The 17,210-nt window shown below is 39.0% G+C and overlaps 1 protein-coding gene across 1 annotated transcript; it reads left to right on the top strand.

Annotated features, from left to right (window-relative positions):
• Window positions 1-5,789: 5,789 nt before the first annotated feature.
• Window positions 5,790-6,728, top strand: LOC119040274 (olfactory receptor 4F3/4F16/4F29-like). Its single transcript, XM_037133192.2, has one exon. It carries the CDS (start codon window positions 5,790-5,792, stop codon window positions 6,726-6,728), a length of 939 nt encoding a protein of 312 aa, XP_036989087.2.
• The last annotated feature ends 10,482 nt before the right edge of the window (window positions 6,729-17,210 follow it).

Here is a 17,210-nt window from a genome sequence, read left to right on the forward strand (position 1 = left end):
TGATGGGTGTATATATATTTTCAATGTTTATGTCCTATTGGTGGATTCTTTCCTTGCATATTATGAAGTGACCTTCTGGGTCTCTCTTTATGGCCTTTTTTTTTTTTTAAATTTATTTATTTATTTATTTATTTATTTATTTATTTATTTATTTTTTTTTTTTAAAGATTTTATTTATTTATCTTTAGAGGGGAAGGGAAGGAGAGAGGGAGAGAAACATCAATGTATGGTTGCCTTTAATGCATCCCCTGCTGGGAACTGGCCTGCAGGGAACCGGCCTGCAACCCGGCTATGTGCCCTGACTGGGAATTGAACCGCGATTGTCTGGTTCGCAGGCCCGTGCTCAATCCACTGAGCTACATCAGCCAGGGCTATTTATTTTTTAATTTATTTTTTTAAATTGATTATGCTGTTACAGTTGTTCTATTCCCCCTTCATTCTCCTCCACCCTGCCCCCCCATCCCCACCATTACCCCCCTTTAGTTTATGTCCATGTGTCTCAAGTCCTTTAGGTTCTATATTTCCCATGCTATTCTTGCCCCCCCCCCATCTATTTTCTATCTACTGTCTATGCTACTTATTTTCTGTACCTTCTCCCCCCATCTCCTCCTCCCACTCCCCTGTTGCTAACCCTCCTTGAGATCTTCATTTCTGTGTTTCCACTCCTGATCTAGCTGTTCTTTTAGTTTGCTTTCGTTTTAGGTGTGGTTGTTAATAACTGTGAGCTTGTTGTTCTTCCACTGTTCATGTTTCTTTAACTTCTTTTTCTTCGATAAGTCCCTTTAACATTTCATATAATAAGGGCTTGGTGATGATGAACTCCTTGAATTTGATCTTATCTGAGAAGCACCTTATCTGTCCTTCCATTCTAAATGAAAGTTTTGCTGGATAGAGCAATCTTGGTTGTAGGTCTTTAGATTTCATGACTTGGAATATTTCTTTCCAGCCCCTTCTTGCCTGTAAGGTCTCTTTTGAGAAATCCGCTGACAGTCTGATGGGGACTCCTTTGTAGGTGACTGTCCCCTTAGCTCTTGCTGCTTCTAGGATTCTCTCCTTCATTTTAATTTTAGCTAATGTAATTATGATATGCCTTGGTGTGTTTCTTCTTGAGTCCAACTTTTTTGGTACTCTCTGAGCTTCTTGGATTTCTTGGAAGTCTATTTCCTTTGCCAGATTGGGGAAATTTTCTTTTATTATTTGTTCAAATAAGTTTTCCACTGGTGGTTGTGTCTTTCCCCCTTCTGGTACCCCTATAATTCGGATATTGTAGCGTTTAAAGATGTCCTGGAGGTTCCTAAGTCTCTCCTCATTTCTTTGAATTCTTGCTCCTTGACTCTTTTCTGTTTGGCCATTATTTGCTTTCTTCTGGTCCACTCCATTGATTTGAGTCCCAGTTTCCTTTTCAACGCTATGGGTTTCCTGTGGAATTCCATTCATTTCCATTAGTTTAGCCTTCATATGTTTCTCTAATTTGTGGCTATAATCTACCAGATCTGTGAGGATCCTAATGACCAGTGTTTTAAACTGTGCGTCTGAGAGTTTTGCTATTTCTTCAACTCTTAGGTCTATGGGCTCAGGGATTTTGAGAACTTGCGACATATTTGGTCTGTTCTGGCCCTTTAAGTGTGAGAAGCGGCGCCTTGGACTCCCAGGTCGCTGGGTTGTGACGCTGTATGTGGGGGCGTGGTCAGAGCGGGGAAATGGCGGCGCCCTCTACCACCGCCTGCTGTGGGGACGCTGGGCCCTGGTCCAACCGCCCACTCCCTCACCTGTCCGCTAGCCCGCAAATAGGCAATCGCAGTCAACACGCAGCACCGCCTCCCCACTGTCTCCTCTGCAGTCGCTCACCCGGTGGGTTGTTCGGTCGCTCACTAGGTCCAATCCTACGTCTGGATTCGCGCGTCTGGATTCCGTGCCGGGTCCAACTCAGTCCTCCTGTGTAACCCCTCACGAGACGCTGGTTTCGCCCCTTACCAGTCGGGCTGAAGAATTTGTTGTTAATGGACTTTCGAAAAGTTCAATTTTCCGTGTTCTGGTTGTGTTTTCTGATGCTAATATTTAGTTGTCCCTAAACTTGGTTGTGTGAGAAGGCACGGCACATCCACCTATACCTCCATCTTGGCGGAAGTCCCTATGGCCCTTTTTTTGATGTGTATTTTGTCTGATCTGAATGTTGCTGCCCTGGCTAATTTTCCTGTCTGTTAGCTTGGAAAATTTGTTTTCAGCCCTTCACTTTTAGTCTGTGTAGGTATTTTGTCCTAAGGTGGGTCTCTTGTAGGCAGCATATGTGTGGCTCATGCTTTCTTATCCTTTCAGCTATTCTATGTCTTTTGATTGGAACATTTAATCTATTTATGTTTAAGGTTATTATTGATAGGTACTTATTCATTGCCATTTTTGTACCTGTGTTTCTCTCTGTCTCTCTCTTTTCCTTCCTTTCCTTAAAGCAGTCTTTTTAGCATTTCTTGCAGAGCTGGTTTGGTGGAGGTGTATTCTTTTAGACTTCTTTAGTCTTGGAAGTCCTGTATTTGGCCTTCTATCTTGACTGAGAGCCTTGGTGGTTAAAGTAGCCTTGGTTTCAGGCCTCTGGTTCTCATTACTTGGAATATTTGTTGCCATTCTCTTCCCGCTTGGAGCATTTCCATTGAGAAGCCAGCAGCTAACCTTATTGGGGCTCTTTTCTATGTTAGTTCCTGTTTCTCTCTTGGTGCCTTTAAGAATCTCTTTTTGCCTTGAAATTTTTTCATAGTAATTATGGTGTTTTCTGAAGTGGGCCTCTTTGTGTTCTTCTTCATTGGGACTCTATGTTTTCTGCATTTGTGTGACTTTTTCTCTCATCAAATTAGGGAAGTGTTCCATCATTACTTTTTCAAATAGATTTTCTATTCCTTCCTCTTCTTCTCTTTCTGGTATCCCTATTATTTGGATATTATTACATTTTATATTGTCTTACATTTCTCTTAATCTCTCTTCACTCTTTTTGAACCTCTTTTTTCTTGCCCTTTTTAGTTTTTTTAAAATTTTTATTTTATTGATTATGCCATTACAGTTGTTCTATTCCCCCCTTCATTCCCCTCCACCCTGCACCCCTCCACCCCTACCATTCCCCCCCTTTAGTTCATGTCCACGTATCTCAAGTTCTTTAGATTCTATATTTCCCATACTATTCTTCCCCTCCCCTGTCTATTTTCTACCCATGATCATGCATTCCAGTTCCCAGAAAAACAGTTTTCTACATGCACTAATTACATAAGCCTATCAGTATATGAAAGCTATATACTTTAACTCTTGAATTTTCCTAACACAATAATCACATTTTTAATTTTGATTTTTACTCTCCTTTTTTAAGTTATTTTCTACAGGATCTGAATTTCTGGATCTGGAATTCTGAGACCTGGGCTCTGGACCCCAGTTCTGGCACTAGTGTGACTATGAGCAATTCAGCTTACATTATTGAATCTCAGATATTTCATCTTAATAATTGGAAATTTGGAGCAGGCCCTTCTTAGACTGAAGTGTTGATATAATTCTATTGGGTGCTTATTCCTTCCAGAAAATTTGCCTTGTTTTTCATTGGTTGCTGGATGTCTCCAGCCCTCTTCCAGTGCCTCCAGTCACTCACCCATGCATTTTTACTTGCCAGTCCTCTTCAGCATATCTGTGCCTCCCACAATGAAGAGCACAGGTGGTTCCCTGTTTCCCATCCTATACTCACAGATTGCTCATCACCAAAGAACATGAGATTAAAGAAATGAGGTTGAGGTTTTAGGTTGAGGGTGTGACAGTAAAGTGATTTGATTGTTGATTATGGAGAGTCTTATCTTGGTAGTGGTGAGGCAGAATTGGAGTCAGGTCATAGTGAGAACTTCTGGAAGTTTGGGGCAGAGGGTGTTTTAGGATACATGAGAACATCCACTTGACATGCATGTTTTGGAGAAAAGATTCTTCAGTTTTCTGGAGCTGACTCTGCAAAAGGAGAAGAATATTAGTAAACCTGTTCTTCTGTATCCCAGTACCTTCTAAGGGAATAAAACTTCAGGAGCTGTGTTCAAGGTTCACCTCTGCTTGGAATTGACTATGATGGGTATTTGGACACAGAGCAGTGGAATCATCTGTACCCCAACATCCGTTCCCCTTCCATACACAAACATACTCCAAACTAAAAGGGCAACAACCCCTCAGTATCAGCTTGAGATGCATCTGATCAACTTAAGGAGAAAGTTCTGTTTTTCCTCCTTATATTATTATTTCACATTCTTTTGATTTCAGAATGGGCTATGGCTTAAAAGTACAAGTGACCTTGAAGGTACAACATACATGCATACATTTCAGATCAATAAGCATACTGGTATCAAATATGAGAGCAGGTTACAGTAAAGGGAAAGACTGAATACCTTAAAAGGATGGAGGCACTGCTGAACTGGAAAAGGAAGTAAGTGGGTGAGGCTGAGGCCCTGGTAAAAAAAAAAAACTTAATATATCAATGTCCAAGTGCTGGTCATAAACATTTTAATATATGCAAAAGCATAGAAGCTGTTTGCAGATGTATGTAACATTCTTTGTGGTAATAGAGACATATGCTTTAGCAGAAAGTAGGGTAAATTCCCAATATTTATATATATCCTAGGCTTGGATAAAAGCCTTTCAGGGCCAAGTGTAGTATCCAGAGAGTTATTGAATAGTGTGCCTAGTAGTGTGCTCTGTATAATTTTGATAGCACTTTAAAAAATGGTTAGATTCAGTAGGGAAGCATCAAGGATGTTATGGTAAGTGAAATAAACAAGTCACAGAAACAAATACAGTATGATCCCACTTATGTGAGGTATCTAATGTAGTCAAATTTATGGAAACAAAGTAGACTGGTGATTACCAGGGGCTGGGGGATGGGTGGAGGGCGTTGTTGTTTAATGGGTATAGTGTCAGAGCTACAAGATAGAAAAGTTGTGAAGATCTTTCCACAACAGTGTCAATATACTTCATACTACTGAAGTAGATACTTAAAAAAGATTAATAAAGTGAATATTATCTCATGTATTTTTTTCCACAATGAAACAAAAATGGGGAGATTCAGAAGGGAGGTGAACCTAATCTGACTTGAAAAAGAATAAAATTCTATCTTTGATAAGGTCCATATACTCCCTCTTTTACTATAGCTGCCTACTTCTGATGTTAATATTGCCCAGTTTCATTGATCTCAAACTGAGTCTGCACCTTATCCTGACATTTTTTCTTCTTAATTCAGTCCCATCTCATGTCTCAGAAACTCTTATTCCTAGATAATGATCCACTGAATAACAATAGTTTTCCCCCAACCCTATGCTATAAAAGTAATTTGTATGAAGAGAAGAAAATAAAAAGTGGTCATGAAAGAGAGATGAAAATTCTCTATGTGGGAAGGCAGGGTAAGATATAATATGTAGAACTAATTCCTGTTTGGAGGTAATAAAATGATTCATTTCCACTAATTGTCTCTCTGCCTTTGCAAGTAAGTATACTTTCTTGCTTGTGTATTGTGTTTCTCACTGCAGGTACTTGCCTAATTCCCCTATAATTTTAGTCTATAAGAAATTATCTTGCTAGTTACAATCATGATATGATATCTTGAGTTATGTTTGTATCACCACCACCATGATTGTCATCTTGGAAGTGTGAAGAATTGGATAACCAGATAGTTTTCATTTTTAAGGTGAATAGTGCTAATTAATACCATTATTATCTAGAATAATCATAACTTTTTTATTATTTTCTTAGTGTCCATTATTTCAGCCACAGCCTAGTTGGGAGGATAAATGGAAGGTGGAAATCACTCAGTTGTATCTGAGTTTGTGCTTTTGGGACTCACCCATTCATGGGAGATCCAACTTCTCCTCCTGGTGTTTTCCTCTGTGCTCTTTGTGGCAAGCATGACTGGAAACATCCTCATTATGTTTTCTGTAACCACTGATCCTCATTTACACACCCCCATGTACTTTCTACTGGCCAGTCTCTCCTTCATTGACTTGGGAGTCTGCTCCACAGGTGGCCCCAAGATGATTTATGACCTCTTCAGAAAGCGTAAAGTCATCTCTTTTGGAGGCTGTATTGCTCAGATCTTCTTCATCCACTTCCTTGGTGTTACAGAGATGATTTTGCTCATTGCTATGGCCTTTGACAGATATGTGGCCATATGCAAGCCACTCTACTACCTGACTATTATGAGCCCACGAATGTGTATTTTGTTTACAGCTACTGCCTGGGCATTTGGTATCAGTCACTCATTGTTCCAAATAGTACTTATTATTAACTTGCCCTTCTGTGGTCCTAATATATTGGACAGCTTTTACTGTGACTTTCCTCGGCTCCTCAGACTGGCCTGTACAGACACCTACAGACTGCAGTTCATAGTTTTTGTCAACAATGGGTTAATTACTGTTGTCTCTTTTTTTGCACTCCTCATTGGCTACATCGTCATCCTGTTTACTGTTTGGAAACACTCCTCAGGTGCTTCATCCAAGGCCCTCTCCACTTTGTCAGCTCACATCACTGTGGTCCTTTTGGTCTTTGTACCAATCATGTTTATCTATACATGGCCATACCCCAATTCACAGATGGACAAGTTTCTTGCACTCTCTGATGCTGTGCTGACTCCTTTTTTAAATCCAGTCATCTACACATTTAGGAATAAGGAGATGAAGGCAGCAATAAAGAGATCTTTCAGACAATTAGTGATTTTTAAAAAGATTTCATAAAGAATGTTATATGGTCATTATCATCATGTAGCCTATATCTGGGATTCTAGAGTTGTTTTTTATAATGTATCAGTAATTCCTTTGTATCACCACACTCTTTATGAATGCTCTTATTTTCTAAGAAGGATTAATATGTAGAGAAATAAAACTTTAATTCAAAACTTCTCTTGATCATATGGTGTTTCACATATGTGTACTAATTACCATAATTTCTTCCTGATTAATTTCTTTGCTTTTCCTTTTTCTGGAGACTTTTGAGTTATTATTGTCTTTTTTTTACTATTTTATTTTATTTTTTATTATTTAACATTTTTTATTGATTATGCCATTACATTTATTCTATTCACCCCTGAATTCCCCTCCACCCTGCACACCCCTCCCCCACCATTTCCCCCCTTTAGTTCATGAACATGTGTCAAGTTCTTTAGATTCTGTATTTCCCCTATTATCCTTACCCTCCCCGTATTTATTTTCTATCTACTGTTCGTGCTACTTATTTTCTGTATCTTCTCCCCCCTTCTCCTTCTCCCACTCCCCTGTTGCTAATCCTCCATGTGATCTTCATTTCTATGGTTCACTCCTGATCTAGCTGTCCTCTTAATTTGCTTTTGTTTTAGGAGTGGTTGTTGATAACTGTGAGTTTGCTGTCCTTTCACTGTTCATCTTTTTTATCTTCTTTTTCTTAGGCAAGTCCTCTTAACATTTCATATAATAAGGGCTTGGTGATGATGAACTCCTTGAATTTGGTCTTATCTGAGAAGCACTTTATCTGTCCTTCCCTTCTAAATGAAAACTTTGCTGGATAGAGCAATCTTGGTTGTAGGTCTTTGGATTTCATGACTTGGAATACCTCTTTCCAGCCCCTTCTTGCCTGTAAGGTCTCTTTTGAGAAATCCACTGACAGTCTGATGGGAATTCCTTTGTAGGTGACAGTCCCCTTATCTTTTGCTGCTTCTAGGATTCTCTCCTTCATTTTAATCTTGGCTAATATAATGATGATGTGCCTTGGTGTGTTCCTCCTTGGGTTCACCTTCTTTGGGACTCTCTGAGCTTCCTGGACTTCCTGGAAGTCGATTTCCTTTGCCAAATTGGGGAAATTTTTCTTTATTATTTGTTCAAATAAGTTTTTGACTGGTGGCTGTTCCTGTCCCCCTTCTGGTACCCCTATAATTCAGATGTTGGAGTGTTTAATGATGTCCTGGAGGTTCCTAAGCCTCTCCTCATTTTTCTGAATTCTTGTTTCTTCATCCTTTTCTGTTTGGTCATTTTTTCCTTATTTCTGGTCTACTCCCTTGATTTGAGTCCCAGTTTCCTTTCCATTACTATTGGTTTCCTGTGCATTACCATTCATTTCAATTAGTTTAGCTTTCATATGTTTCTCTAATTTGTGACTAAAATCAACCAAGTCTGTGAGGATCCTGATGACCAGTGTTTTGAACTGTGCATCTGAAAGTTTGGGTATTTCTTCATCACTTAGATTTACGGGCTCTGGGGCTCTGAGTTGTTCTTGAGCCATTTTTGGTCTGTTCGTGCCTGTTAAGTATGAAGAGAGGAGCCTTAGTTGTTCACCAGGGCGGGGACACCCAGGTTTTTGGTTTGTGATGCTGTATGTGGGGGCGGGGTCAGAGAGGGAGCAATGGCGATCCTCTTCACTTGCCAGTCCGTCCCACCACTCGCCTTCACCTCTTTATCTGAGCGGAAATGTGTGAGCCCACCACCTTATGCAGTCTCAATGCTCACCTCTTCACTGGTTTATCTGCACACAAATGCTCGACCCACCGCAGACAGCCAGCAGCTCCTCTTCCCTGTGTCCGCCCGTTGCTCTGGTGCACCACCCCAGTTGGGGATCTTTTTTGGCCAAACGGCTCTGCTGCTGGCTTCACCCCTCTTACCGGTTTAGCTGAGCATTTTGTTGTTTTCTGACTCCGTATAGTTGATTTTCTGTGTGGTTTGGTTGTGTTTATTATTGTTAAAACTTTATTGTTTTTGGATTTGGTTGTGCACAGATGCAAGGTGTTTCCACCTATACCTCTATCTTGGCGGGAGTCCTGTCTTTCAACTTACCAATATATTTTCTCATATTCTGTCTTCTGAGGCAACCAAGGTGCTAATTATTCACTTGCAACTGATAATCACCACTTTTGAACAATAATGCCTATTTTTTACTCTTTTGGTGAGTTCAAAATTATTCATATCTCATTTGAGGTATTCAAGCCCATTATAAGTATCAACTTTTTTTTTATGGTTTAGGAAACAGTTATTTTGTTGAGCAGTAGAGTTTTCTCTTCAGATTCTTCCAAGAGTTATAAAATATCTGATTTCAAACTAGAGGAGTAGTAATCTCTTGTTTCATTCTGTCCTGCCTTTCTGTTACCTTTCTTGCTTTTCTTTCTCTTATATATAAGTGACCATGATCACTCAACATTTTTTTTCTATTTGTCATGTAAACCTTCTGGGAGGAACTTTGAAAAGTCCAAATGAATGACTGGTTTCTTCTACCTACATATGCATATTCAGGATCTAGTGTTTCATTCTTTCATTCATCTGTCCCCCAAATTATTATTTTTCTCTTGTTTATATATGGGATCGTGCTTCCCGTATATCTGAAATTGTTTTGAGGACTACATGGAAGCATCCCAAAATATGTGGCTGGAATAAATATAGTTGGAGAGAGATATGAATGAAATATTTGCTGTACAAACTTACAGAAGCTTTTGTAGCACTTTGTGAAAAATCGAGTGTGAGATTTTCAGTGCTGACTGAATGTCATAAGCCCAATATAGCCTCTGTTTTCCTTTAATTACATCTAAACAATCTTTAAAAATCGTATATTAGTAAAAACTACCCAAGTCAAGAAAACTAAAGATAACAAAAACACTGGCATATTGTAGAAGGCAATCAAAAGTTGAAAAAACAATCTACAAGCTGGAAATTTAGTTTTCAACTACAGTTTACAATAAATATTATTTTTTATTAGTTTTAGGGCTCAGCATAGTCATCAGACAACCATATATGTATTCATGCTTTACAAAGTGTTCCTCTGATATTTCTAGCTCCCAACTGGCACCATATATAGTTATTGCAATATTATTGACTATATTTTCTATGCCATAGTTTACGTCCTCATAGCTATTTTATAACTACTTTTGGGGGGGCTCCATGTGCAGATCACCCCCATCTGCCACTGATGAGAATAAGTCCATGAAGACATGATTTTCTTGGGGACGAAAGGTGACCAGTCTCTCAAAGGACAAGGGCCTTGAGCCTGTTCCACAGTTGGCTTTCACTGAGTTTAATTTGCCTAGGAACACAGGGCATATAGCTCATTAATCATTGTCAGGCAGTAATGATCAAACAATAGATAACATTCAAAGAAGTATAAGGGCTTCTTCTGAGTCAGGGTCAGATAGCCAAAGAGCCATAAAACTTTGGGGAACAAACTCATTTTATGATTGAACCCTTAACATTTAAATTGAGGGCATTCATATCAAAGCAGGTTTCACAGCATTTTATACATTCTTTTCTTAGGCCTGATTGTTCTGGAAACCTACCCCTTCCAGTACAGGACTGAACTGGCTTGTGGCATTGTTTCAGGCTTAAGTTAGGTGGGGGATGCAGGCAGCCAAGAGATTAGGAGACTTTTTACAGACAGAATGAGAACTCAGGCTATGTTAAACTCAGTGGGGCAGTGTTCATCATGCCCATTTTCTATAGTCCCCCAAGTCCTTCCCTGATGGCCCCACTGCAACTGTGCCTGCCTTCAGTCATCACTCCCTTGAGGTGTCTTACCCATCATGGGTAACCAGTCATCTGCCTGCGGAAAAGGAGGGAGAAGTGAAGGAAGCAGAGGCAGCACCCCTGCCAGAAAGATAACCTTTGTGTCCTCAGTGGCTTATGATCCCAAGGTCTTTTTACTCAGCCTTAGCCATGGGGGAGTTACAGCTTCTGAACCTAGGCAGGGTTGTTTCCAACCACTACCCATCTGTACTTTTCAATCCCTTCACTTTTTTTACCCAGTACTCCACTCCACTCCTCTGGCAACTGTCAGTCTGTTCTCCATATCTGCGAGTCTATTTCCTTTTTTTTGTTCATTTATGTTTTGTAGATTTTACATATGAGTGAAATCATGTGGTATTTGTTTCTCTGACTGACCTATTTCATTTAGTAGAATCCTTTCTGGGTTTATCCATGCTGTTGCAAATAGTAACATTTCCTTTTTTATGGCTGGGTGATATTCTATTGTATTTTTGTACCACCACTTTCTTTGTACGTGTGTCTAATTTTTATATCATTTTTATTTTAATTCTTACCCAAAGACATTTTTTATTATAGAGAGAGAGACAAAGAGAAAAATAAAGAGGAATGTCTATTTGAAAACAAAATGTTGATTGTTTGTTTCCCGTAGGTACCTGACAAGGGTTCAAACCCTTACTAGGTATGTGTCCTGATTGGGAATCAACCCCACAGCCTTTGGGCTTATGGTGCAACACTCCAACAAACTGAGCCACACTGACCATGGCTATCCACATATGTATTTATGGGCACTTGGGTTGCTTCTGTAGCCTGGCTATTGTAAATAATGCTGCAATGGAGATAGAGGAGCATATACCAGTATTTTTCAAATTAGTGTTTTTGGTTTCTTTGACTATATACTCACAATTGGGAACACTGGGTCATAAGGCAGTTCTATTTTTAAATTTTAGAAGAACATCAATACTGTTTTCCAAAGTGACTGCACCAATGTGCAATCCCAACAGTGCACAAAGATTCTCTTTTCTCCACATCCTCCCCAATATTTGTTATTTGTTGATTTATTGATAATAGCCATTTGACAGGTGTGAGGTAATATGTCATTGTGGTTTTAATTTTCATTCTCTGATAACTAGGAATGTTGAGTATCTTTTCCTATGTCTGTTGTCCACCTGTATGTCCTCTTTGGAGGAGTATTATTTATTTCTTTTCACTCATATCATGTACAAGTTATTTCAGGAAGAAGACATCTTGTTAAAAATTTGTAGAAAATTGGTTTGTAACTTTTACTTCAGGGCATAACTTTCTATTAGGTGTAGGTTGTGTACATTATATCATTTTTCTCTTTTCTTCTTGAGATTTGTTCATATAGGTTGTTTGCTTTGGATGAATGATGGTTGTTAATGCTGCTGTTGAGTTCTGATTACATTTACATTGGTGAAATAACATGTTATTTATATTATTAAATATTTTACCACATTTTGGCTTCAATTTTTTTTCTGTTTTCCTCCTCTAAAACCTAGGTGCGTCTTATGGTCTGAAAAATATGGTATGTTTATTGGTCTTTCTGAGAATGGAGCTCATATTTATGTTTCTTTTCTCTTGGTTTACAGAAAAAGAGAGAAACAATTCCAGTGTGGAATATGAGAATGGAAGTATAAATTTATTTTATACAATTGAGATAGACTTACAGCTTTATTTTTGCCATTTTACTTGTCTAAAACTTGAATTTATGGATATGTTAGGTAACATTGACTTTCCAGAGTCCAGAGTGCTAACCATTACACAATGGAAACTAACATTTACTTTTCTATAAGAAGTTAACTGTTGGTGAAAGAGGAAAAATTTGAGAAATTAAGGAATGCATATGTAGTTCAACCTCGAATATCTATATATGTGGATGCAAAGTAATTTGCCTGTGATTATGTGTCAATAACACCACCTTCTTCACTGTGTGGTGGTAAGGATTCAATAGAATATATATATAAAAGTGTTATTTTTGAAGTCAATTTTGATCTCCTTTTCTTATATACTTTCTCTCCTTTTCTTCATGGTTATTGTATGGTTTTATATCTAAGCATTATTCTTTATAGTTTAAAAATATTCTATGTTTAAAATGAATATTATTGTAATAATCAACATAGGAATGATTGATTATACATTTTTCAAGAAAATAATTTTTTATTTTAATCTTTAAAAATTTTTTATTTAAATTGTTGTTCAAGTACAGTGTTCTGTCTTTTACTCCCATCCCTACCCAGCCTGTCAGTCCTTTACCCCTCCCCGGTTTTTGTCCATGGGTGCTATATAATTGTTCCTGTGAATCCTTCCCCCTTTCCCAGTGAAATTCCCTCCCCTGTCCCCTCTGGTCACTGTCAGCATGTTATCTATTTCAGTGTTTTTGGATATATTTTGCTTGTTTCTTTGTTTTGTTGTTTAGGTTCCTGTTAAAGGTGAGATCATATGGTATTTGTCTTTCACAGCCTGGATTATTTCACTCAGCATAAAGCTTTCGAGTTCCATCCATGGTGTTGCAAAGGGTAGGAGCTCCTTCTTTCTTTCTGCTGCATAAAATTCCATTCTGTAAATGTACAATAGTTTTTGATCCATTCATTTACTGACGGGCACCTAGGTTGCTTCTAACATTTGGCTATTGTAAATAGTGCTGCTATGAACATTGGGGTGCATAGGTTCTTTTGGATTGGTGTTTTAGGGTTCTTAGAGTATAATCCTAGCAGTGGAATTGCTTGGTCAAAAGGCAGGTCGATTTTTATTTTTCTGAGAAAATTCGATAGTGTTTTCCATAGTGGTTGTACCAGTCCGCAATCCCACCAACAATGAACTAGGGTCCCCTTTTCTCCACAACCTCTCCAACACTTGTTTTTTGTTGCTGTGTTTATGATGTCCGTTCTGACTGGTGTGAGGTGGTATCTCATTGTGGTTTTAATTTGCATCTCTCTGATAGCTAGCAATATTGAGCTTCTTTTCATGTGTCTCTGGATCCTCTGTATGTCCTCCTTGGAGAAGTGTTCAAGTCCTTCACTCACTTTTTAACCAGGCTGCTTGTCTTCTTAGAGTGGAGTCATGTAAGGTCTTTACCATATTTTGGAGATTAAACCCTTGTCTGAGGTACCATTGGCAAATATGTTTTCCCATACAGTTGCTTCTCTTTTAATTTTAATACTGTTATCTATAGCCATGCAGAAGCTTTTTATTTAGATGAGATCCCATTTATTTATTCTTTCCTTTATGTCCCTTGCTCTAGGGGACTTATCAGGAAAAATGTTGGTGTGTGAAATATCTGAGATTTTCCTGCCTATGTTCTCCTCTAGGACTTTAATGGTGTCATGGCTTATATTTAAATCTTTTACGCAGCTTGAATTTATTTTTGTGTATTGTGTAAGTTGGTGCTCAAATTCCATTTTTTTGCATGTAGCTGTCCAGTTCTCCCAACACCATTTGTTAAAGAGGCTATTTTTACTTCATTTTATGTTGTTGTTCCCTTCTTCAAATGTTAATTGGCCATAGAGATTTGGGTTTATTTTTCAGCTCTCTGTTCTGTTCCATTGGTCTATGGGCTTGTTCTTATGCCAGTAGCAGACTGTTTTGATTAGAGTGGCCTTGTAATACAGTTTGGTATCAGATATTGTGATTCCTCTTACTTTGCACTTCCTTCTCAATATTGCAGCTGTTATTTGGGGTAATTTATGGTTCAATATAATTTTTTTATTGATTATGCCATTACATTTGCTCTATTCCCCCCTCCATTCCCCTCCTCCCTGCATACCCCTCCCCCACCATTTCCCCCTTTAGTTCATGAACACGTGTCTCAAATTCTTTAGATTCTGTATTTCCCCTACTATTCTTACCCTCCCCCCTATCTATTTTCTATCTACTGTCTGTGCTACTTATTCTCTGTATCTTCTCCCCCCTTCTCCTCCTCCCACTCCCCTGTTGCTAACCCTCCATGAGATCTTCATTTCTATGGTTCTGCTCCTGATCTAGCTGTTCTCTTAGTTTGCTTTTGTTTTAGGTGTGGTTGTTACTAACTGTAAGTTTGCTGTCCTTTCACTGTTCATCTTTTTTATCTTCTTTTTCTTAGGTAAGTCCCTTTAACATTTCATATAATAAGGGCTTGGTGATGATGAACTCCTTGAATTTGGTCTTATCTGAGAAGCACTTTATCTGTCCTTCCATTCTAAATGAAAGCTTTGATGGGTAGAGCAATCTTGGTTGTAGGTCTTTGGATTTCATGACTTGGAATACCTCTTTCCAGCCCCTTCTTGCCTGTAAGGTCTCTTTTAAGAAATCCACTGACAGTCTGATGGGAACTCCTTTGTAGGTGACAGTCCCCTTATCTTTTGCTGCTTCTAGGATTCTCTCCTTCATTTTAATCTTGGCTAATGTAATGGTGATGTGCCTTGGTGTGTTCCTTCTTGGGTCCAACTTCTTTGGTACTCTCTGAGCTTCCTGGATTTCCTGGAAGTCTATTTCCTTTGCCAGATTGGGGAAATTTTCCTTTATTATTTGTTCAAATAAGTTTTCCACTGGTGGCTGTTCCTTTCCCCCTTCTGGTACCCCTATAATTCGGATGTTGGAACGTTTAAAGATGTCCTGGGGGTTCCTAAGCTTCTCCTCATTTTTCTGAATTCTTATTTCTTCATTCTTTTCTGTTTGATCATTTTTTTCTTCCTTCTGATCCACTCCCTTGATTTGAGTCCCAATTTTCTTTCCATTACTATTGGTTTCCTTTGTATTACCATTCATTTCAATTAGTTTAGCTCCCATATGTTTCTCTAATTTGTGACTAAAATCAACCAGTTCTGTAAGGATCCTGATAACCAGTGTTTTGAACTGTGCATCTGAAAGACTGGCTATTTCTTCATCACTTAGATCTATCAGTTCTGGGGCTCTGAGTTGTCCTAGAGCCATTTTTGGTCTATTCGTGCTGTTAAGTAATCGGAGCGAAGCCTTAGTTGTTTACCAGTATGGGGCGACCCAGGTCTCTGGTTTGTGACGCTGTGTGTGGGCGTGGTCAGAGAGGGAGCAATGGCGGTCCTCTCCGCTAGCCCAGCCCGTCCAGTCACACCACTCGCCCCGGGCTTGTTTATCCGATCGGAATTGTGCAAGCCTGCTACCCCGAGCAGGCTTCCCTTCTCACTGGTTTCTCTGCACGCAGATGCGTGACCGACCGAGACGGCCCCCCGCGCCTCTTCCCTGTGAGCTCCCGTAGCTAGCTCGCGATCAGCGCCTTCAGCTGCTTGGGCACCGCGCACCACCCAGGAATTTTTTCTTGCTAACCTGCTCCGCTGCTGGTTTCGCTTCTCTTACCGGTTTAGCTGAGCATTTAGTTGTCTTTGGACTCCATATTGTTGATTTTCCGTGTGGCTTGGTTGTGATTGTTGTTAAAAATAGTTGTTCTTAGATTTAGTTGTGCACAGAGGCAAGGTGGTTCCTCCACCTACGTTTCCATCTTGGCGGAAGTCTCTCAATATCGTTTTTGAGGTGTTTTTTCTATGTCTGTGAAATATGTCATTGGTACTTTGACAGTTATTGCATTGAATCTGTAAATTGCTTTGGGGAGTATGGACATTTTTTCCCCTGTATTAAAACAGGGGAAAAGTATTTATTTAATTGTTGTTCAAGTACAGTTTTCTGTCTTTTACTCTCATCCCAGCCTACCCCCCTTCCCCCATGCTCCCCACCTCCCTCCCATTTACACCCCCCATAGTTTTTCTCCATGTGACCTTCAAGCTAGTTCCTATAACTCCTGTCCCTTTCCCCCTGAAAGTCCCTCCCCTCTCTCCTCTGGTCATTGTCGGCCCATTCTCTATTTGAGTGTCTTTGGTTATATTTTATTTGCTTGTTTGTTTTGTTGTTTTGGTTCCTGTTAAAGGACATTTTTAGATGTTAATTTTTCTGATCCATGAACACGGTACATGTTTCCATTTGTTTGTATGTTCCTTGATTTCTTTCTTCAGTGTTGTGTGGTTTTCTGCATACCATACTTTTACCTCCTTGGTTAGGTTTATTCCTAGGTATTTTATTTTTCTTTATGCTATATCAAATGGGATTTTCCTTTCTTCATTTCTGCTTCTGCTGTTTTATTGTTTGTGTGCAAAAATGGCTTGTATTTCTGGATATTGACTTTGTATCTCACTGTTTTGTCAAATTCATTGATTATGTCAAGCAGTGTTTTGGTGGAATCTATAGGATTTACTATGTGCACTATCATATCATCTGCAAACAATGACAGTTTTGTTTCCTCCTTTCTGATTTAGATGCCTTTTATTTCCTTTTCTTGCCTGAATCACTGTGGTTAGGACTTCCAATACTATATTGAATAGAAGAGATGAGAGTGGACAACCTTGTCTTGTTTGCGATCTTAGTGGAAAAGATTTTAGTTTTTGCCCATTGAGTATGATGTTGGCCGTAGGTCTCTCATACATGGCCTTTATTATGTTGATGTATGCTCCCTCTATTCCCATTTTGCTGAGCGTTTTCATCATAAATGAATGCTGTACCTTTTAAATGCTTTTTCCACATTTATTAATATGATTCTGTAATATTTGTCTTTGCTTTTTGTTTATGTGATGTATTACGTTTATTGATTTGTGAATATTGTACTAACCTTACATCCCTGAAATGAATCCCACTTGGTCATGGTGTATGATCTCATTAACGTATTGCTGGATGTGGTTTGCCAATATTTTGTTGAGGATTTTAGTGTCT

The sequence above is a fragment of the Artibeus jamaicensis genome, unplaced genomic scaffold (genome assembly GCF_021234435.1).
Source record: "Artibeus jamaicensis isolate MK-2021 breed Jamaican fruit bat unplaced genomic scaffold, CSHL_Jam_final contig_885, whole genome shotgun sequence".
In the NCBI taxonomy this organism is placed as follows: domain Eukaryota; kingdom Metazoa; phylum Chordata; class Mammalia; order Chiroptera; family Phyllostomidae; genus Artibeus; species Artibeus jamaicensis.